This window comes from Musa acuminata, chromosome BXJ2-5 (assembly GCF_036884655.1).
Source record: "Musa acuminata AAA Group cultivar baxijiao chromosome BXJ2-5, Cavendish_Baxijiao_AAA, whole genome shotgun sequence".
NCBI classification, from domain to species: domain Eukaryota; kingdom Viridiplantae; phylum Streptophyta; class Magnoliopsida; order Zingiberales; family Musaceae; genus Musa; species Musa acuminata.
In genome coordinates this window covers 935,220-956,630 of record NC_088342.1, presented here as the reverse complement: position 1 = coordinate 956,630, position 21,411 = coordinate 935,220, and the positions used below count along the sequence as shown (strand labels likewise).

The following is a 21,411-nucleotide window of genomic DNA, read 5'->3' as shown; positions in this document are numbered from 1 at the left end:
AGACCTTTCAAAGTATCCAAAGAGTATATTTGGTCTTTAAATTTTGAATATGGTATATGTATAAATTTCTACAGACTACTCATAATTTTATAGCCATAATAAATCCATAAAGGATAATAACATCATACAGAATTTTAATTAATAGTTAGATGAGAATTTATATTTATATATATTAGATTTTATAAGGATCTATATACATATATATATATATATATATGATAAACTTAAATAATAATAATAACATGATTTTTTATAGCGATGTATAAACTTTCTCAAGGCAAATATAACAATCCTATATATTTATAACCATAAATTTTATTTGGGTATAAAGCGGGCGTTACTAAATCGGATGTGCCGGCCGATATCAAGTCGCGAGTGGAACACACCAAGAAGCGGGCACGAAGCCGTCATCGGTGGTTTCTTCGCTTCTTTTGCTTCCCCTCTCTCGCTTCTCCTCCCCCAAATCTTCTCCGAGAAAAGATGGAGGCGACCTCGGACGGAGATCGGCCATGGCAGTCCTATCACACCGTTTACACCAACGCTAAAGCTGGTGATCTCCCCAACGCCTTCTCCTACTACCGATATCCCTTCATTTTCCTCTTGTTTGGTGTTTCTTTCATCGGGTTTCTTCGCCAGGAGATTTTGTGGTTCCGCTGGGCTTTTTAGTGCACTTCATGTTGGGTCTTCCTTCTTACCACGATCGACTGATTAGATTGTGATGGGCAGTGATCTGACGAAAACCCTAACCTCTTTCTTGATCTTTTCTTTTTAATGGAAGGTAAAACCAATCTTACGTTGGATCTAAATTAACGAATAGGACGGCCATACTTATAGTATGGTCTCTGATCGGTCGGAGACAAATGACCTGGATTACCCCAGTCTCGTCTAGATTCCAGAACATAAACATGGGTTTCAGCTATTCTATGTCCATTTCTGCTAAAATGCAATCTTTCCAGTTAATGACTTTGCGGGTAAATCCTGCCTTCACCTCTTACCCTTTGCAACCAGAAAAAAGAAGAGAGTGAGGTATTTTCTATGTCCTTGTAGTCAGGAAAAGCCTTTACTTCAGCTTTTGTTTTCAGTTGTATCTTGATTTATTTATATATTTTTCTTGAAGCACACATTATTGATGATACAGAGCGACAGTTAGTTTTTCTTATAATTTCTCTGCGTAAGTGAATGTACTGTGGTTAGGTTTGACATTATGTTGGTGTCTTTTATTCTTTCATGAAGCTTATAATTTTGTAATTGCTAATTCACATGTTTTTCTTACTTGGCATCCATCATTGGGCTTGATATTCTTGTAGTACTTATGATATGACTAAGATCACGAGCTTGTGTATTCTGCTTTGGTTCTGTGATAATTCAAATGAAATGTTTTGTTCTTAATAGGGATGGAGGGGGTTGACAAAGAAAAAGTGCAGAAGATAATTTATGAACTGAGTAAAGGATCAAAATATTTTGAGAATGAGAAACGGAAAGAGGCGATTATCAAACAAAAAATAGACAATTTGCGTACTCACCATGCAAAACTTACAGAGAAAGAAATTTCACATTTTCAAATGGTATGTATGGATACAATCACTGAGGATCTAGTTTGCTTTATCCAGCCTTTAATGACTTTTAGTGATGTCTCCCATTTGAACATCATTTTTCATGTGCTTCTCTTTTATTTTCTACAAAGTCAGACGCTTTCCAAATATTATAGATTCATCATATTATTTCTCTTTAATTTGAAGTATATATGTAACTAATTTATTCCTGTTTGATTTGGTCTCAAAATAACTGCTTTGATGAACAGTTTACAAATCAAGTATTTTTAAAATATCAAAATATCTTCCTACACTTCATTTAGTGGCAAAGTATGTGCATATGATTGCTGTTGTATTTAAGCTTGTAAGAAAATTAGCTTTCCTTTTTGTCCTGATGAACACTTAAATATTTCCACCATATTAAATGTGATATGAAACATTAATTGAATTCAACTATTTTTTGCAAGCAATCCACGTCATGTTCACTTAAACTCCTCGTGAACATGAATAAAGAATAGCAGCACTGTGAAGCCAGAACCATAAATCAATGTTATTATTGGTTGGATTTATATCACCAAGTCTGCTACTGAATCTTATTTATATGTTTCACGAAACACTGTCATACGTCTCTTAAAATTATGAGATCTTTCAGATTGCTGATAACAGAATTTTAGAGCTGGAAGCTTCACGTGACCTTTCAAAGATATGGCTGCATATTGACATGGATGCTTTCTATGCTGCCGTTGAAACATTGGAAAACCCATCACTAAAAGGAAAGCCACTGGCTGTAGGCAGTATGTCAATGATATGCACTGCAAGTTATGAGGTGTGCTTTTTGACAATTGGTGTCCTTGCAATGTAATATCTTACAATTATAGGAGGGCATATGTTAATTTGACTGCTTTTGCTGATCCTTAGGCTCGGAAATATGGGGTTCGTGCAGCAATGCCAGGATTTATTGCACGGAAATTGTGCCCAGACTTGATTTTTGTCCCCACAAATTTTGAAAAATACACTTATTACAGTGAACTGACAAGAAATGGTATGTTGTGTTACCCTGGAGGAATTTATGCATCGATAATTGAATTTGCCCATAGCTATTTTTTCTTTCCTCAGTTTTTAGTAAGTATGATCCAGACTTTATAGCTACTAGCTTGGATGAAGCATACCTCAATATTACTGACTCATGCAGTCAAAGAGGCATTGGTTGTGAAGAAGTAAGCCACAGTATATGTTTTTGTGTTTTCTGAATCTTTTTAACTTGTCAGTACTATTGCATCATTTCTCATATCATTGATCCAAACTGATGCAGCCTTATTATTTTGTCAAAGGTTGCTGTTGAACTCAGAAATACCATTTTTCAAGAAACTGGTCTTACTTGTAGTGTTGGGGTTGCACCAAACCGCATGCTTGCAAAGGTCATTCTTACAGTTTCATACATATCATATTTTACTTTTTATCTCAAGAAATGTTTGTTGATCGTGAAGTAGATCTGAAGTCATTATGGGCTGAACGTATTACTTTAAATGCTTGTGAGGTTTGCTTGTCTAGTATTCTGCTCTCTAACCAGTTTGGTAGTAGTTACGTTTTATATTTAGCCCATATATCTTCTTTCAATTCAACAACTCAATGCTTGCTAGCATAATATACTAGAATAAGTGTAATTTTTTTTTTTTCTAAACTTGGCATGAATTTGTCCCCTTCCCTACGCTATCTGTGATGATTACTGGACTAGCAAGGAAGGAGTATGATTCTAGCTGATAGAAAATTGAAGCATCATTGTCAATAAGTCCTATTTATGGGATTAGAAAGAAAGATATATTCTAATGCTACTCATTTTATGCATCTAACACAATGAAAAATGTGCTTTAATACAGTTCTGTTAGTAATCATATAGCTTCAATCTGAATGTCCTTTTTTTGTCTTTATGCCAGGTTTGCTCAGACATCAACAAACCTAATGGGCAGTTTATTTTGCCTAATGATTACAATGCTGTCGTGACTTTCATATCATCACTTCCAATAAGAAAGGTTTGCAATATCTTATATGACATTTTAGGCAGATTTATGATTCGTTTCTTGTGTCTTTCTTCAATTTATTCAGGTTTACATTGCACAAGATATGTGTCTTTATAAGTGTAATATAAATTTGCCTGAAGCCTATTATCATGGAAGTTATCTTTCGGATTAAAACAGTCAGTGACCAAGACATAGATATGCAGCTGAGTTGGCAGTATAAGACACAGTCTTCCCAAACTTTCATTGTTAGCAGAATTGTTAGAATTTTCTTTTTTAAATTTCCTGTTCTTTGTGCAAACTTTTGGTATATTTGGTTTTTTCCTTTTTAGGAGTCTGGTGGTGGTCCTTATATTCCGTTTTGCATGAGCCATAGGAATGCTCTCCTTATTTATTTTTTTAAAATACTTTTTTTTAAATTATAACTCTTTAAACACTTTTTTTTAATCTACTTGATAGCATTTTTTGAACATTGATTAGACCATTTAATCAAATCAACCAAATTCAACCACCCAAGTCATTATTAGATTCTCTTGTGATATATATACATCATCTGCCACAGAGTTGATCCCTACTTATTCTTTTTAGTGCTACCTAGAGAGGGCTAATTACACATTACCCCGTGTAGTTAGTCATCTTTAGTATCCTGATCTCTATACTTTAAAAAGTTATATTGACATCCCTATAGTTACGAAAGTGAAATATCTAGGTTCATTTATCCTAACAACGTTTGTTTTATTAACGAAAAATATAAAAACGAAGGGTAAAAAATTAATTTTAATATTTTGATGTTGGCAGACGACTACGTCGCTGGCGCCAACGCTAGTGTAGCCGTCGCTCTCCGCCTCCTCTCCCCTATACCGCCTAGCTTGCTACCTCCTCTCCCCCGCGTGCTCACCCCTCGCACTATCACCATCGCTCGTGAGGGCTTTGGCCAACGACGACAGTAGCGACAATGGGAGGGGTGAGCGCTAGGATAAGAGGAGGTGGACGGGGTGGAGGCGACCATGAGGGCTCTGGCTGTCGCCTCCTCTTCCCCTCGCTCTCCTCGCCCCCGCTATCGATGTTGTTGCCATCGGCTAGAGCCCTCACGCCCGACGGCGACATCGGCGATGGCGGGAGGGTTGATAGCGAGGGTGAGAGGAGGTAGTGGCCAGAGCCCTCACGGTCGCCTCCACCCCGTCCACCTCCCCGAGGGGTGAGCACGAGGGAAAGAGGTGGACGGGGTAGAAGTGGCCATGAGGGCATTGGTCGTCACTTCTCTCCCCCTCGCGCTCACCCCTCCCGCCGTCGCCATCGACCATGAGGGTTCTGGTCAACGTCAATAGCAGGACGAGCGAGCACGAGGGGGAGAGAAGGTGGTGGCCAGAGCCCTCACGGTTGCCTTCACCCCGTCCACCTCCTCTTCCCCTCCTGTGAGAGCTTTGGTCGTTGCCTCCTCATGCTCACCCCTCCTGTTGTCGATGCTCTTGTCGTCGGCCAGAGCCCTCACGACCAATGGCGACAGGGGAAGGAGTGATTGGGAGAGGAGGTGGCGGCTAGAGCCCTCATGGCTGCCTCCGCCCTGTCCACCTCCCTAAGGAGGTGAGCGCGAGGAGGAGAGGAGGTGGCGGCTACGTTGGCATCAACATCGTCGTTCACCACCATCGTAATGTTAAATTTAATTTTTTATCCATTTTTTACATATTTTTGTTAATAAAACTAACATCGTTAGGATAAATGAATCTATATATTTCACTTTCGTAGCTATAGGGATGCCAATGTAACTTTTTAAAGTATAGGGACCAAGATGCTAAAGGTGACTAACTATAGGGAGTAATCTATAATTAGCCCACCTAGAGAAAAATTTTCAGCATGTGAGATTTATCTATATGCTTTCTAACCCATGGTTGTATTTCATCAAATTTGCAACAACTTGGAATTAGATGAGAATGAGTGCAGATAATCTCTTTTGCAAGTGCTTAGTGAGCTTTTTGCTGGGATTTTGGATAGATATTTGTTAAGTTGCTGTACTATTGCTTATATTTCATGTTTAACAGCACTGTTCTTTAGCTGATTTTGATATATCATAAATTTGATCATTTGATAACGAAGTCTTGCTTATGCCTTTCCTGTAGCTTGAAGCATTTTGTCAATTCTGTGATATTATGTAGATCTTTTGCTTCCTAAAGGGATTTGATCTGTATGTATAATCCCCCATTTCTTTTTAAAATTTAGCTCTGAGAAGCACTACATGTCTATTTCTGCAGTTCTTGTGTTTTGTCTTGGTGCAGTCACTTTATGTATTTACTTGTAGTCTATTCTGAGTACTGGCATTTGATCGCTGAAGTTCTTACGCCTCATATTCCGAGAATGTTGCTCTTTTGCGTTGGTTGTTTTCATGTCTCATCTGCTGTGGGTACTCTTAGTTTTCTTGGGAAAATTTTCATGACTTTCATGCTTTTACTTGGTTCATTTTCAGTTTCTTTCAAAGATTTTGTTTTTGCTTCAAAATTTCAAAATTTTGGTCCCACATTGATCTTCAAGTTAAGCTATATAATACTTGATTTTGTAACTCTAAATATAGTACTTAAAAGTTAAAACAAAAACATTTTCTTAGAGGATGCATTACATAAGATAATGATCTCTTTGTGCAGGTTGGTGGCATTGGTAAGGTGACTGAACAAATACTAAGAGATGTCCTTGGAATCAATACATGTGCAGATATATTGCAAAAGGGAGCTGTCTTATATGCATTATTTCATCAATGTTCAACTGGTTGGTATACTAGGTATTAGGAATCTATGGTTTTTACCATTAATATATAATGAGCATTTCATATGAATTGGAGCTAATGTTAGTTCCTGTATATCAATTTGTGCTTATGCAACATTATGTATGATACCATCTTTTACTATATATACAGACTAGTATAGTTTCTCAATGTTCAACTGCTCCGTATTCTAGGTATTAGTAATCTGTGGTTTTTTTACCGCACGATATGCATTGAGCATTTCATATGAATTAGAACTGATGTTAGTTTCATGTATACCAGATTGTGCATATACTATCTTTTACTATATATACAGACTGGGTATATTTTCTCCATGTTCAACTGGTTGGTATTCTAGGTATTAGTGGTTGATGCTTTTTACCACTTAATATACAGTGAGCATTTCATATGAATTGGAGCTAATAGTTTGTGTGTCAAATTGTGCTTTATGCAATACTCTGCGTGCATATACTATCTTTTACAATATATACACAGCATATCTGCATGTGATATGCATGTGAGGCAATGTGGAAAAAGGCAAGAGGAACAATGATGTTTAGCAATAAAGTTATAGGGGTATGACATGACTAAGGTATGAAGCTGATGGGATTACTGATTTTCCAATGTTACCCTCCTCGATTGTCATCGATTCCAATGGTTGAACTTACCATCTAAAACAAAGCTTTATCCTCATTGTTTGCCTTGGACTAAACTGCTGTCATTCCTCCACCTGTCTACTTTATTAATCACCTCCATTCTCTGTCATGTTTGTTATTGTTATTCCATGCTGTCTAGAAAAGGGAAGCAACATGATCACTCAAGGACTATTTTCTCCAATTACTCTTTTTTCTGTTTGAAATGTGGATGGCCCGGATTTGTTTTGCAGGCGATGTGGTTTTCTTTATGATGTCACATCTAAGTTCTCACATTATATAATATTACAGAACATTCATATACATCCATATGTAGGTATGGATACATGGCAATATACATATGCATATGTGTGTGTATGAGGTGGATCTTACCACTTGTTGCTTATCCTCATTATAAATTGCAACTAGTAATCGAGTGGATTATGCATCCTTGGTCTAATATGACAATCTAAAAAAAAGGAAGATAATTTTCTCCCACTTTTTCTTAAAACAGGTTTTGGTTTAATGGTATTTATTAGCACTGTGTTTCTTCAAATAATGAGATGTACACTTCTCTATGTTCTTTGCAGACTTTTTTCTTTCAGTTGGGCTGGGCTTGGGGGGAACAGATACTCCTCAGCAAAAGATGCGGAAAAGTATTAGTAATGAGAGAACATTTTCCGCCACCAATGACGAGTCAATTCTTTTCCAAAAATTGGGTAAGTATGGTTTTGATTTATTTTTTATTTCGTTAATTTTAATTGCTATATTTTGTTTTTTTTTTTTATCAGTGGATTTGACTACATGAACACTCTTTAGGAAAGTTAGAGCTACTATGTGGTTTTCTCTCTTGATATCTCTAGACTTCCAACATGATTATGAGGGTGAATAAATTAGGGCAGGAGTTTTGCTAGGTTGTTTCCATATTTTTTTGGTGAGATATTTTGCTGTAAAAAAATAAGAAAATAGAGGCCCAAGGGGGCTGCTATTTAAAAGCAGGAATAAAGAAAATATCACTCACTTGGTCTAGTTTTTAAGGTACGAAGCTAGACGATGGCTACAGACTTCTATCTTCAAATGAGATTTAGAAGTTTAAAATAAGTGGCAGAGATAAAAATTGGATAAAAAAGACTAAAATTTAACAGACAAGGAGTACCTTATTAAGAGGAGAAGAGAGTGTCGCTCTCAGTGTGGAGATGCTTTGTAATTGGTCAATATGTCACAGATGATGGGTATCGAAGGGAGTGCAGTAATGGCATGCAGCATTAAAATATGATAATTTTTTTATTATACAAAAGTATAAGAACATAGATGACTTGAAGTCCGTCACTTTGCCTGCAGCATTGCAGGGAATTGGTGGAAACTTAATAGTGAAGAGTGGAAAATTTTATTTCCTTGTATTTTGAATCTAAGTTTGATCATGTTATTAAATTGCTGTTAGAGGAGGATTTAAGGGGGTGCAGTAATGACATGCAGCATTAAAATATGATAAATTTTTTATTATACAAAAGTATAAGAACATAGATGACTTGAAGTCCGTCACTTTGCCTGCAGCATTGCAGGGAATTGGTGGAAACTTAATAGTGAAGAGTGGAAAATTTTATTTCCTTGTATTTTGAATCTAAGTTTGATCATGTTATTAAATTGCTGTTAGAGGAGGATTTAATGTCTCTATTTTTTGAACTACTATCTGATGGCTCTTATTTGGTTTCTTTTCAAGAGAATTCTTTGAGTACATGGCTTATAGATCTCATAGTCGTTTGTTTTTATGTCAGTTCCCTTACAAGCTTTATCAGCTGCTTGTTTCCTTGCGTTCTAATTTCTTTCTCATCTTGGAAGCTTATAGCCTTCTTAGTTTAGTGTTTTCTTTCTTCCAGCTGATATTGCAGAAACATTATCAAAAGACATGCAGAAGGAGTGTCTTCTTGGACGAACTTTGACCCTAAAGCTGAAGACTGCATCTTTTGAGGTGCAATTTCTGTTCTGCCGTCCATTCTGTCTTCCTGTTAATTGTCTGTTTCTGAGACAAGATCCTAAAATTTTTAAAATTTTTGGGCAAGCTTTAAGACCATTGCATATGCTGAAAATGTGTATGAAAACCCTAAATCAGCTTTTCACAGAGATTGTCATACTTTTTGTGTTATCATATCTGTGATAATTTTCTTTCTACTGTACTTGCCTTATGTCCTTGCTTATGTACAATTATCCAGGTTCGGACAAGAGCAACCTCTTTGCAGAAATTTGTAAATTCAAAAGAAGACATTCTAATATATGCTTCTAAATTGCTAAGAGCAGAACTTCCTATCTCAGCAAGGTTGATGGGTATGTAGGATATTTTTAATCATTCTATGCTGTGTGGTTTGTGTTCATGATGTTCAGCTTCCTTCTAAACAAACTATTTTCATCTGAGATTTTCTGCAATTCATTATTTAGAATATATGATGATTTTAGATCACTTATAAAAGATTAATCAAGATAGTATCCAAGTAACTTCTTACTGATCCTTATTGCTTTTAATATATGATGACATTCTACAATTGCATTATCACCTTATATACTTATATTGACAGCTCACATAACAAATTCCAAAGGACTCCTGATACTTTCTGAGTTAATATTATCTTCTCTTCAAGAACATGGTCTTGCCAAAAGAATGAATAAATATTTTTGTCTGGAATAACAAAAATATTTATTATTTTTCTAGGTTTGTTACTATCCACTGCAAATCTTGGCCTCAGATTGAAAAAATTTTGTTTATGCCAACCAGTGGCCATACTTGGTTTCAGGAAGCAATGCATAGGCTGAAAAAGCTAATCCAGCATATAGTCTGACTCAGAAAAACACAAGCAAGAAAAGAAAAGGGAAAAATTCACTGACTTAAGGGATAGAATCATGTCACAATAATCTGCTACACTGGTTATGCTATGGTAAGGGTAAGTTGTCTTGTCATTGTTGGATAGAAACATGTCACAGTTTTCTGCTACCCACCCAATCCTTCCATGATTTTCTGTCTTTGTAGTTTGGAAATGCTAGTTTGAAAGTGGAAGTTTGTATACTCAATCTGGCTTTTTCTATTTTAAGTTACTACAAAAAATTTAGTATTAGTTGTATGAAAAGGTTTGTTGAGCTTCAGAGGACATCGGGAAGGGATCATGGAAAGATTATTCATACAACTACTACTTCCTTTACCAAAGCCTATTGCAACTGCAAGGGTCCTGGCATGCTAGAAAAGCTCCCAATTAAGTCCTGGAAACAAAATCGGGGGTTGCTAATAAACCTTTAGGATGGACATAATTGAGTTTATTGCTGGCAGAACCTGTGTCACCTGCATTGTTTTGGAGGTGGATAAATAAACTATTTTGCTGTTGTGTTCTTGCAAGATTGTGTATATTCTTCAAACAGGACCAGCTGCTCAAGATATCTAATGGCCAAAATAAGATGTACCAAAAGTAGTTAAAGATTTGGCTATGTTGGTCAAAGCTCTAATCTTTAGTCTCCGGTAATCAACTTTGGTCCTGGTTATTTCATGAAATAACAAGTGAAGATTTTTGGCAATCTGCTATATATTGGTGTATAAGAGAGCAATGATTATTGTTCTCACCCTGAATGTTCTTTTCTTTCTTTTCCCACTCAATGATTGCCTTTTATGATATTATGTAGCAGAGGCCATGTTTATGATATCATCGCAGGTGTCATTTATGTTCTAAATTATTCATTTTTTTTCTTTTTTTAAAAGAAGAATATTTGTATAGCTTGTGAAAACAAGAAAAGCAACATGAACATCATGTGCTTCTTGCTTATGGTTGTGCATAATCTTTCCTAAAAATGCTTATCTGTTCATTGTTTTCATCTTGCATTGTAACATTAAGCATTCAAGATAATATCTCTTTGATATATGCTTTAATTTACCTTCACTTATGAACTGGTTTTCCAATTGCAAGTGCTTGGCTCTGTTTTTTTTCTCTTCCCCTGAAATTCAATCAGATGATTGAAGTCATAGGAGATTGAAATCCTTGCAATGTAATTTTCTGGATAATCTTTATTTCCTTGTTTGTTTCTATGGATTTTTTTTTCTCTGATGTGATAGTTGTAGCAGGCCTGCGGATGTCGCATTTCCATGATAAACATAGTCCTCTTGATCCTATGCAGAAGACTCTCACAAGTTTTCTCACAATCGGTGATGTTGCTCCTATTGCTGATAAATCTACTGGTTTTGACACCAGTGACATTCAGCTAATGTATAACACTAAGAGTGATATTTCAGTTGATGATGAGAGCACTTTCTTGAGTGACGTAAGTTCCTTTTCATATGAATCATGTGACTTTCTTGAGACCAATCAGCTGTCAGTTCCGGACTACGTCGCTGTCAGTTATGGGAATGAAGCAGAAAGTTTGAATGAGTGTCCGAAGACTCAGAACAAGGTAATATTCTTTTTGTTATATTCCCTTGTCGCATAATATGTTCTGGTAAAAAATTGTTCAACTAAGGCACTATAAATTTCAATTAGACACCAAGTTAAGAAATGCAAGCTGACTTACTCTTTTGGGTAACTTCTCCAAAAGTTTGTTTCGTAATCAGATAAGTTATATTTATTATGGTCCTACTTCGCAACTGAGATGTCGTTGATGTAGTCAGACTGCAAATTTGATTTAACAGGCAGTCTTCCCTGTTGTTTGACAATCATGTTTTCTTGTTGTCATATTCTGATGCTATTTATTATCAATCTTCAAACTATTGGTTTGGTGTACAGTATGAAAGCGTCGAGAAAATAAGTGATGTCAGCAACTTATTTGATCGCAAAAGAGTAGCATCATCCAGTCAAATTCTAGAGCCTTATTGGGTAGATGACTACATCTGTTCTGCTTGTGGGATTGAAGTACCTGCAAGCTTTACCGAGGAGAGACGAGAACATTTGGACTACCATCTTGCGGATATGCTTCAGAAGGAGGAATGCAGGTAGCATGTTGTGTCCTTTTTTGATTCTTCAATTTGATTTGGTGATGTCCAAATAATACAGAATATATAATTTCTATATTTTGCTTTTAAATTTGCTTATGTATGTATATTTGAACCGTAAATCGCTTTAAATATTTTGGAAGAAATGGTTTCTTTGCTTTACGTACACAAGCCAACTGACAAGCATCATCACCTGATATTTTTTGAAAAATAAAATGCAATGTTCATTCAATATTCATTCAGTGTGTGGTTTGTTTAGCAAAGCGAGATTCTGACTTGTTACCAAGTGATCTTTCAGGTCTTTGCTACAGTCGTTCCCACATAAAGAGAGTGCTCGGAAGAAACGGAAGTCATCTGGGAACCAGGGAAAATATATCCCTATTGATTCTTTCTTTGTGAAGGAGGACAAGAGCTTGTAGTGTACGTATCATTATTTCCAACAGATGTAAATAAGTGATGTTACATTCCGTTGTTAGCCTTCAGTTCAGTGGCTGCTGGTATGGGATGGGACCTCTTTTCTTCACCATTTATTTATTTGGCTAGGAAAACCCAAGTTATATCCTTTGAAGAAAAAAAGGTTGGCCCTTTTTTGACATATACATGGAATCTAGTGGTTTGATTGCGGGAATTGGCGTGCGTGCCCCTCGTAGTTTGTCTATTATTTTTGACATATACATGGAATCTAGTGGTTTGATTGCGGGAATTGGCGTGCGTGCCCCTCGTGGTTTGTCTATATTATGGATGGACGATGTTTCTGTTGGTCATAGTCAAGTCTTAATAATTTCACAGGTGCTCGCTTCCGTAGTAATGGTACCGACAATTGGATCACCACATCCTCCGGGATCCTTCTCCGCGACCACCACGTCGTGTGTATGCATGCCCCTCCCTCTTAACGCTTCTTCTTCCATGTGTAATGTAATGTCACAGTCACTTCACCTCTATCTATATCCCATTGATCTTCTTCATGCTTCTTCTCCATCCCTACAACTTTTTTTATGATGTGGTTGATTAATTTTCGTTATGATTATTCGATTTCATTGTTCCAAGAACCAAAGTTCTTTTTTTTTGTTTCCGGCCCCCCCAAAGATGTACAGTTGTCGCCAATTGGAACACACGTATTAGATAACAAGACCATTTTTAGGTGAAACCAATTGATAATAATAATATAACCACCACCACCACCAACAACAACAACAACGGGAAACGAACTCCGAATTAACATTTGTGATACAAACTTTTGATCTGAGAGTCAGTCAGTAGCAGTAGGAGTAGCAGTAGCAGCAGCAGCTAAATAAACGATTTATTTATTCCAGAGAAGCCAGCGGAAATTCCAATTTGGGGGGCCTCCGAATGCTTTGCTCACGATCAAGCCGCTTTCACGAGAACAAAGAGTGGCTTACCGCCTAACCTCTGATATCCCTGAACCAACCCAATTATAAAAAAAATAAAAATAAAAACATTATTATTCACTTACTAGAATTTTTGAAGAAAATATAACCGGCAAAAAACTAGTTTTTCTTTATTCCCTGCAAATTGACAATTGAAAATAACGAGCGAGACATATTATTAACTTGGTTAAATGTGTTTCATCCTTCCTCACATCCATTAATTACTTGTTTCTTCCCAACAGTGTCTCTCCTAAAAGTCAAAGATAACAAACAAACCTGAAGCTCCGGCAATTCGATGACACAAGCACATTCAACCACCTCAGCTCCAACACGTTCTGCAAAAAAAGAATCACAATGTATTGATTGCCATCATATAGTCTACATGGAATGGAATGGAATGATTGCCATCATATAGTCCACATGGAATGGAATGACCCCTACTACTTGGGTTATAGGATTAAAAAAAAGACTGATGTAACAGTCTGTAATAAGTGTGGCAACCTTGTGAACTTTCCTAAACTACCCTCTTCAAAGATTTCAGATTTATGTTTATTTTTCTACACTAAAAGACTACATAATAAATTAGAACTGGAATAAATATTGATTTGCTTGAAGAAACCTTCACATTCAAAATTACTAAAATAAGATATAAAAATGCTAGAAATGTTAGAAGGTTACTAATTTACCGAAAAAGCAGCCTCATGTACCGAGCTATTGTCCATAAAAGCAGACTGGCAGACCATATATTCACATTCTTGCCTCTTCTACAATATAATAGAGGTGGATATCTTGACCTAAACTTATTGAGCCAACCGAACATGTCATGTACCAAAGGTAAAATCTATTTTCTTTTCCAAATAAAATAAAAAACCAAATATAGCTCACACATATACACACACACACACATGTGTGTATATATATATATGTGTGTGTGTGTGTGTGTGTGTGTGTGTATATACATCTGTGTGTGTATATACACACACACACACACACACACATACATGCATACATATCAGGTCCAACTCAAACAACTTGATCCACATCAGGGTTGGGTCCGTTTGGACACACTGGATACATTTACTACCCATCTGAACCTGATCTGCCGTAACATAATTCATACCCAACTTAAGCATATAGAGATGATGTTTCCATGATTTGAACACTTGACCCATAGAGCAACCTCAGCACCAATGCTTGAATCCAGATAACTACACTATCCTTGAAAAAAAAATTAAAAGCTAGACTAACGCTATATTTCGTTAATGAACACCATATGATTGAAACATGGATGCCATTGCTTAAAGTAGATCTTAAGTGCAAAGCAAAACAATGTTTTTATAAATTACAAATATTAATATAACAAATGAAACTGTACTTCCGAATTTAAAATTATTGACTTCTATATCGTCAAAATTAGGAAGCAACACACTGTGGCAGGCTTGACCCAATAACATGTTTGAAATATTTGGTTGACATGATGACATCTTTCATGGAAAACAAAACAATTTCAAAATATTCACACACACAGATGACATGTCTTAAACTGTAAAAGAACAATCATTAGCCCATAACAGAACTAGCTCATATTCAAAAAACTAAAGACATCTTTAAACATCATGTGTTAACATGCTCCCAAGGTGATTGTTCTTTGATGTCTCTACCATCATCAATATATTTCTCTAAATATGATTGTCTAGAAGAGTCGAACATATATAATATCTACAAACCGACATTAACAACTTCAGCCATCATTGGAGGTTAAAACCTTCTCACAGGTAATTGTTCTTCAACATGCTCATCCATCATTATCAGTTAACTTCTCTAGTTATGATCATATAGGAAAAAAATTAGTGACATCTGATGTATCCGTGACTCAGCATGTCTAGCATGGGTGGATGTAACAATGACTTATGGCAGAAAAACCAACCAATTCAACTTACCAAGGAGCCTGATAGCAGCAGCTAATGTCCCTCCTGTTGCAATTAAATCATCAATGACAAGGGCTCGATCTCCTGGCTGTACAGCTCCTACATGCATCTCCATTACGTCTGTACCATATTCTAGGGAATACTCCTCGGAAATAACTTCTCCTGGTAGCCAGCATAAATTATCAGCTATTATGTACAACACACATCTAACAAGAAAATGATGGGAAGAGAAAAAAAAACATACCAGGTAGCTTCTTTGGCTTTCTCATAGGAACGAACTTACATCCGATGGCTAATGCAATGGGAGGGCCAAATATGAATCCTCTTGCTTCAATTCCTGTGTATATCACATACACCAAGCTGAGGAATGACAGTTTATCACAAGCATCTTATAGGATATAACCAAATGTGATGCATAACAGTCGATATATTCAACATCTTATTATGTATTTCCATTTCAAGATAGGGTTCTTGATACATACAGACAGCATACTATACAATAACTGACCAAAGAAGATTCAAAATCTGACTTGACTCTACTATCGGAAACAAAGAAAAGAAAGTGAAAGTTTCTCTTATTAAATATTGTCATTAGCTGTTTTCATTGATTTCTCTCATAACCACGTCATTCACAGTCTCAAGAAGATGAGACAGCAATAGTCATAATAACCATATAAAACAGCATCAAAGAAGTAACCTGCACATTGTACAGATGAATGTCAGATTTCCTAGGTTTGTAATCATTGTAAACGCAATGGTGTGCCTTTAGAAAGTGGTTCTTGACATTTCCTAGTGTTGGAATCAATAGATTACCCCAAATCCTTCTTAATGCATAATAAATCTTCAGGATGTAAACAAGAACAATAAACTAGGAAACATATATTCATGCATCCAGAGCAGCAAATATTTTGTCAGTAATTTCTTTCATTTATTTCTCTCGTATCCAAAGCATTCATAATAAAAAAGACGCGAGAGCAAACTAACGAATAAAGAAAAGAACGCTTAATATCCTAAATATTCAACAGCACATACCATCTAAAGCAGAACCAAAGAAGCAATCTACACACCATACAGAAGAACGTCAGATTTCCTAAGTTTGTGGTTTTCCAATCTTGGTAAACCCCAATGGTGTGCCTTTAGAATGTGGTTCTTGACCTTTTAATGGTGATGGAATTCACAGATTAATCGAAATCACACTTGGTTCAAACGAAAATTTCTAGGATGTAAACAAGAACAACAACACAAGAAGCATAAATTCTCTTTTCACACACTCAAAACAGAACACGTGCAGCAAACGCCATTGACATAAACTAAAACAAAACCTCACTAATTGGAAATTTGGCAACGGCAATTACCTGCGACAACCGTGATCCTTTTGTCTCTGTACCTCTCGACGAACATATCGATCGTGTGCCTAAACGCCTCGTGATCGAGCAGCAGGGTCGTGATATCCTGGAACATGATACCTGCAACGAAGCCAACCCATCAAGAACGCCAAAACCCCCGATCCGGAACAAGAAGTCTCAAGAAACTCCCTCCAGTGCTGGGGTTTTCAAGATCGGTGGTCTACCGGGCTTGGGGAAGTCGGGGATGACGCGTATGGTGGACGCGATCCGCGGCAAGCGGGGGTCCTCGCCGCCTTCGGAGGCCATGGCTCTGACGGCGGTGGAGACGGAACGGAGGAGGAGGCGGCGGCGGAACTTGGGGAGGCGGAGACGGTAGAGGTGGGAGGGTGGGGTTCGAGGAGGCAGCGGCGACGGCGAGGGAAGCCGAAGGGAGCGAGCAAGGGGGGCCGAAGCAGAGGACGAGAAAGGAAACATCTCCGTGAGTCTTAAGAAGACAACGATCGGTTCGATAACGCTCGTCCCAACGTGGGTGCGAGCGGGCACTTGACGTTCCACCAACCAAGGAAAGTGGGTCCCGCTTGCGCTGTCATACCAGACCGTCCATCTTTGCTACGGACGGTTAGGATCCACGACGTGTGGTCCGTATCTCAGCCGGACCGTTCGGATCGATACTTGCGAATTCTACCTGTGTTGCTATTGGAGACAAAATGTAGGGTCGACCTGGGTCCCATACTTGCTGCCTCTGATGGCAAGCGACATGGGCCGCGCGGGTCAATCTGTCAATTCAACGAACCCTTACGTGTTTAAGACTCAACCCATTGATGTGATTTAAACTATTCTTGTAAAGAGAAGGGCCTTTTTTGGTGGAATAAATTTAATATCTGAAAAGCATTATTTTCGAGATTTCCGATTAGCGAGGCTTTGTCATATTATACTCGCATCCCCAATTGCTTTGCTTTGCGGGATTGAAAGATGGAGAGGGAAGTTGACTTACGTTGACCTTTCCATGGGATTTCCCCTTCGCTGAATTAGATTTTGAGTGACTGACGAATCCAACTCACACAATCTTTTCTCCATTTGCGTGTAAGAAAAGGAAAAGCCGCCGCCTCCGCCTCCGCCTACGACGTCGTTAAACAAACGAGGAACACATGACGAAGCTCGTCACTTGCAGACAACCTTATGCGCACTTCCTCCGCCCACCCACGCGGCCATTAGACAAAAGTAGCAAGCCATGGCCGACTCGTTTTCTTCTAGACTCTCTCTCTCTCTCTCTCTCAGCTCCTTCCCGGAAACTAGGTCACTCCTTCCCACCACCTCGTTCGTTTAGTTTGACTGTTGACCCAATGTTCGCCTCCCCACCACCGCCACCACCTTGTAATTTTTCTCTCCGGAAGTCGATGCCGCCCGTGTTTGTGATGATAGCTCACCAATTAATGCATGCATGTCCTACCAAGTCAAGCTCCAAACATATGCTTAATTATGGTGTGGCAGATGAGCCAGTTCAAAGTAAGCAGCTGAAAAAGTCCAAGTCTACTACTTCCACTCACTCTCCCTCTCTCTTTCTATATATGTATGGCACAGCCGCCCTTCACGCCCAACTCTGCCTTCTAGCATTCTTCATATAGATCTTGATTCTGCTCGGAACTACTCGATGGCGGTCCAGACGCTGGAGACGACAGTATCTACTGCGATCCCACTGCTGAGCGACGAGACGAGCGACGAGGAGTTGCCGCACATCGTGGGGTGGGCGAAGCGGAAGCGGTCCAAGCGCTTCTTCGACCATCCGCCGACGGAGGAAGAGTATTTGGCGCTCTGCCTCGTCATGCTCGCTCGTGGAGGAGGGTCCGGTACTCATCGCCTGCCGGCGTTGGCCTCCGACTCGGCACCGCCGGCGAAGCTCGAGCACAGGTGTTCCGTCTGCGGGAAGGCATTCGGGTCGTACCAAGCCCTGGGCGGGCACAAGTCCAGCCACCGGAAGCCCAGCAGCGGCGTCGAGGAAGCCTCGGCCTCGGGCTCTTCCACGGCTAGCGCGGCCTTCGTCGGTGCCAGGGTGCACCGGTGTTCGGTGTGCCTGAAGACGTTTCCCTCGGGGCAAGCGCTGGGGGGGCACAAGAGGTGCCACTACGACGGGAGCCTCGCCAGCGGCGCCGCGGCGGCGATGACGTCGTCGGAGGGGGCGAGCTCGAACCACCGGGCGTTCGATCTGAACGTGCCAGCGTCGCCGGACTCGGAATTCGACAACGTCAAGCGTTGGTTGGCGACGATGAAGCAGGAGGAGGAGGAGGAGGAGGTGCTGAGCCCACTGGCTTTCAAGAAGCCGAGACTTGTCATCCCGGCATAAGCGAGTCAACTCCACTGCGTTAATTCTTTGGTTCTTATAGACATCACTCATCCGTCGTGTGTACAGAGAATGGCTCGCTCGTTCTTTGTAGCTGAAGTCTATTCTTTGCCTAACGTAACACCGAAGGCTATATATTGATTTGAGATGGAGGAAAGTTTGCCGGTTATGGATATATTACTCATCCGGTTGTATTTTTCTACCATCAAAATAGTGGATTTAGTCGGCAGGAAAACTTTTATACTTAAATAGAGATAATATTCTTAGTTAAATAAAAAAAGTAATCAAATTATTATTTATAATCTCTAGTGAAGTCTTCTTTTAACTCTTCCTTTTATCCCTCCTCCTATCAGTAGGAACGACAACGACGACGACGACGACGACGACGACGACGATGAGTTGGAAGAGTGTTGATAGCAATTCTTACTATTCGTACTGTACATACTGCGATGATCAACACAGGCCGTTCTTGTCCGGCCCGTTAAATCGAACCCATTAGCTTCTCGGTTAGGGTTCCTTGGAATCACAACAAAAGATAGAATCGTTTGTATAAGCCCTCGATAGCTTTCCATCCTCGAGCAAAGCGAAAGGGAGGAAGAATCCACCGTATGGCGTGCAAAGTCGACGATGGTTTATGGGCAGGCAAACAGTAACCACATGCCGGTGGGACTGCTTTGGATTAAAAGATCCTCTTAGCACATGATGTTAGCTAACTAAATCCCCCACACGCCATCATGACTCACTCGGGACTCGAAACTGATGGATGTAGACGACGACGACGACTCCTCCCTCTGCCAGATCTCTGGTCCATGGCATCCTATGCTGATGTTTGACTCAGCCGATCTCGGCTCGGCTGTCGTTTACTCTAAGATTAATCTTTTAAGTACAGATGATCATATATTTAGTTTAATCCTATGTTCTCTCTCATTGTACGGTTGCAATTTGATTGACTCCCAGGAGGTTGATGAGGGCGAGAAACATCGAAGATGGTGTTTCCAAGTGCATGCATCAGCTGATGCATTTTTTTGCTGTCTGAGGTGGAAGACTTAACAGATAAAAAGCATTGCACTCGGCCACCTTCCTTTAAGGTGCCGTGCCGTGCCGTGCCGTGTCTTCTTTCTCGGTCACGGTCGTCACGCCCAGACAACGCTCGCGAACCTAAACACCCAAATCTGTGTAGGAGAAGGGATGTTTGGCTAAGTCAAAGGTCGCTTCCGTCCAAAATGACTACTGCCCATCCATCCACAGAGAATCCATCCATGCACGAGGCCGAACGCCTCCTGTCTCTGAGCCTGAGCATCTCGGCCTCCGGTGCTTTTGTTTGGATTTTGTTCCAAATGTCCCCATGATCTCGTCCCCCACTCCCAACAGTTCGCCACGATGCATGCTCGCTTCACACCGCTAATCGGACCACAACTACACGGGAGGATAAGAGGAGCAGTGGATGCTTCGTCGGTAAGCGCATCACCAAGCATTGAAAAGATTCACATCCAGAAGCAGTGTTCCAAGGCTCCATGTAGCTCTCACCGCTCCGAACAAGGAGAAGGAGCCAAGCCTGTATATGCATGCGGGTGACCTGTGGGGTTGGGACAAGGGAAGGTGGTGGGGGGTGGTGGGGACATTGGATGCTTAGGTGAGGTGAGGGATAGGTCCGAAGGGGAGGGATAAAGGGCAACAGGGATGGGCTCGGAGTAGGACAGTCCAGGGTGTAGAGCACTGCCGTGTGATGCACTGCGCTCGGCGCCTTTGAACTATTCTTCGGCTTAGGATAAGAGCATCAAAGGTACAAAATCTGCTAACGATGATTCGACTTAGGGTCACTGTATTCTTTCCCTTTGGAAAGCCATGCATGTTCTCTCGACGGAGATCTCGATGAGCGCAGCGGATGCATCTCCTCTCGTGTCCGCATGCCTTTTGACTGGGATCTCACACTTATATGTTTAGTAGGTGACCGGTCCAAGGAAGAGACGGGTGCGACTTAATCGCTTGAGCTCTTGCCCGCTCACATTCTGAGACCACACATGATGCTTTCGGAGCGAGAGCTCAATCATTCTGCAATCTGGAACGCTATGCGTTGTGTTCGTGTTCTGTGCGGATTGCGCATAAAGCGTTTGAGGTAATTAATGGCGTGCTCGCAACATGTCGAACAGATTCCCGATCGCCCGATGCGGTGTCAGCAGCGGATGCAAAGCGTCGCGGCGTGCCGGAGAAAGTGGCGAACATGGGGTGAGATAGTGCTGGGGGACCGTAGCAAGAAGAAGAAGAAGAAGAAGAAGAAGAAGAAGAAGAAGAAGAAGAAGAAGAACTCTCGAGCAGTAGCGGGAAGAGTTGTTGTTATTAGCATCGATATCGGCGGACGGAGGCAGCAAAAGATGGTAGTGTTTGTTCGGTGAGGTTTGCTCAATTTGAGTGCCAACTTTAGAGGGACTTCTTTTCAGAGTCCCATGTGAACAGCACCATGGATTTTGACATGGAATGTGATGTTTTCTTCATGTTTACTCTTCATGTTCTCTCTCTCTCTCT

At 39.8% G+C, this 21,411-nt stretch overlaps 3 protein-coding genes across 6 annotated transcripts; 2 read left to right on the top strand and 1 right to left on the bottom strand.

The window, feature by feature from the left end:
• Positions 1–367: 367 nt before the first annotated feature.
• LOC135612011 (DNA polymerase kappa-like) lies at positions 368–12,591 on the top strand. Of its 4 annotated transcripts, none has more exons than XM_065107724.1 (14): positions 368–550; positions 1,393–1,565; positions 2,185–2,358; positions 2,451–2,574; positions 2,649–2,749; positions 2,864–2,950; positions 3,467–3,562; positions 6,184–6,304; positions 7,522–7,650; positions 8,809–8,900; positions 9,142–9,253; positions 11,025–11,353; positions 11,683–11,888; positions 12,187–12,591. In XM_065107724.1, the coding sequence occupies exons 1-14, from the start codon at positions 481–483 to the stop codon at positions 12,305–12,307; spliced, it is 1,935 nt and encodes a 644-aa protein (XP_064963796.1). In that variant the 5' UTR covers positions 368–480; the 3' UTR covers positions 12,308–12,591. The 4 variants fall into 4 exon arrangements, with proteins under 4 accessions (XP_064963796.1, XP_064963795.1, XP_064963797.1 ...); XM_065107723.1 differs by having other exon boundaries at positions 11,019–11,353; XM_065107725.1 differs by having other exon boundaries at positions 369–550; positions 11,028–11,353.
• Positions 12,592–13,022: 431 nt separating this feature from the next.
• LOC135612012 (adenine phosphoribosyltransferase 1-like) lies at positions 13,023–17,039 on the bottom strand. The gene is made up of 6 exons (XM_065107727.1): positions 16,775–17,039; positions 16,560–16,670; positions 15,449–15,541; positions 15,217–15,366; positions 13,553–13,611; positions 13,023–13,307 (listed from the first exon to the last, which is right to left on the bottom strand). The coding sequence occupies exons 1-6, from the start codon at positions 17,022–17,024 to the stop codon at positions 13,254–13,256; spliced, it is 717 nt and encodes a 238-aa protein (XP_064963799.1). The 5' UTR covers positions 17,025–17,039; the 3' UTR covers positions 13,023–13,253.
• Positions 17,040–18,090: 1,051 nt separating this feature from the next.
• LOC135612013 (zinc finger protein 1-like) lies at positions 18,091–19,063 on the top strand. The gene has a single exon (XM_065107729.1). The coding sequence runs from the start codon at positions 18,202–18,204 to the stop codon at positions 18,889–18,891; it is 690 nt and encodes a 229-aa protein (XP_064963801.1). The 5' UTR covers positions 18,091–18,201; the 3' UTR covers positions 18,892–19,063.
• The last annotated feature ends 2,348 nt before the right edge of the window (positions 19,064–21,411 follow it).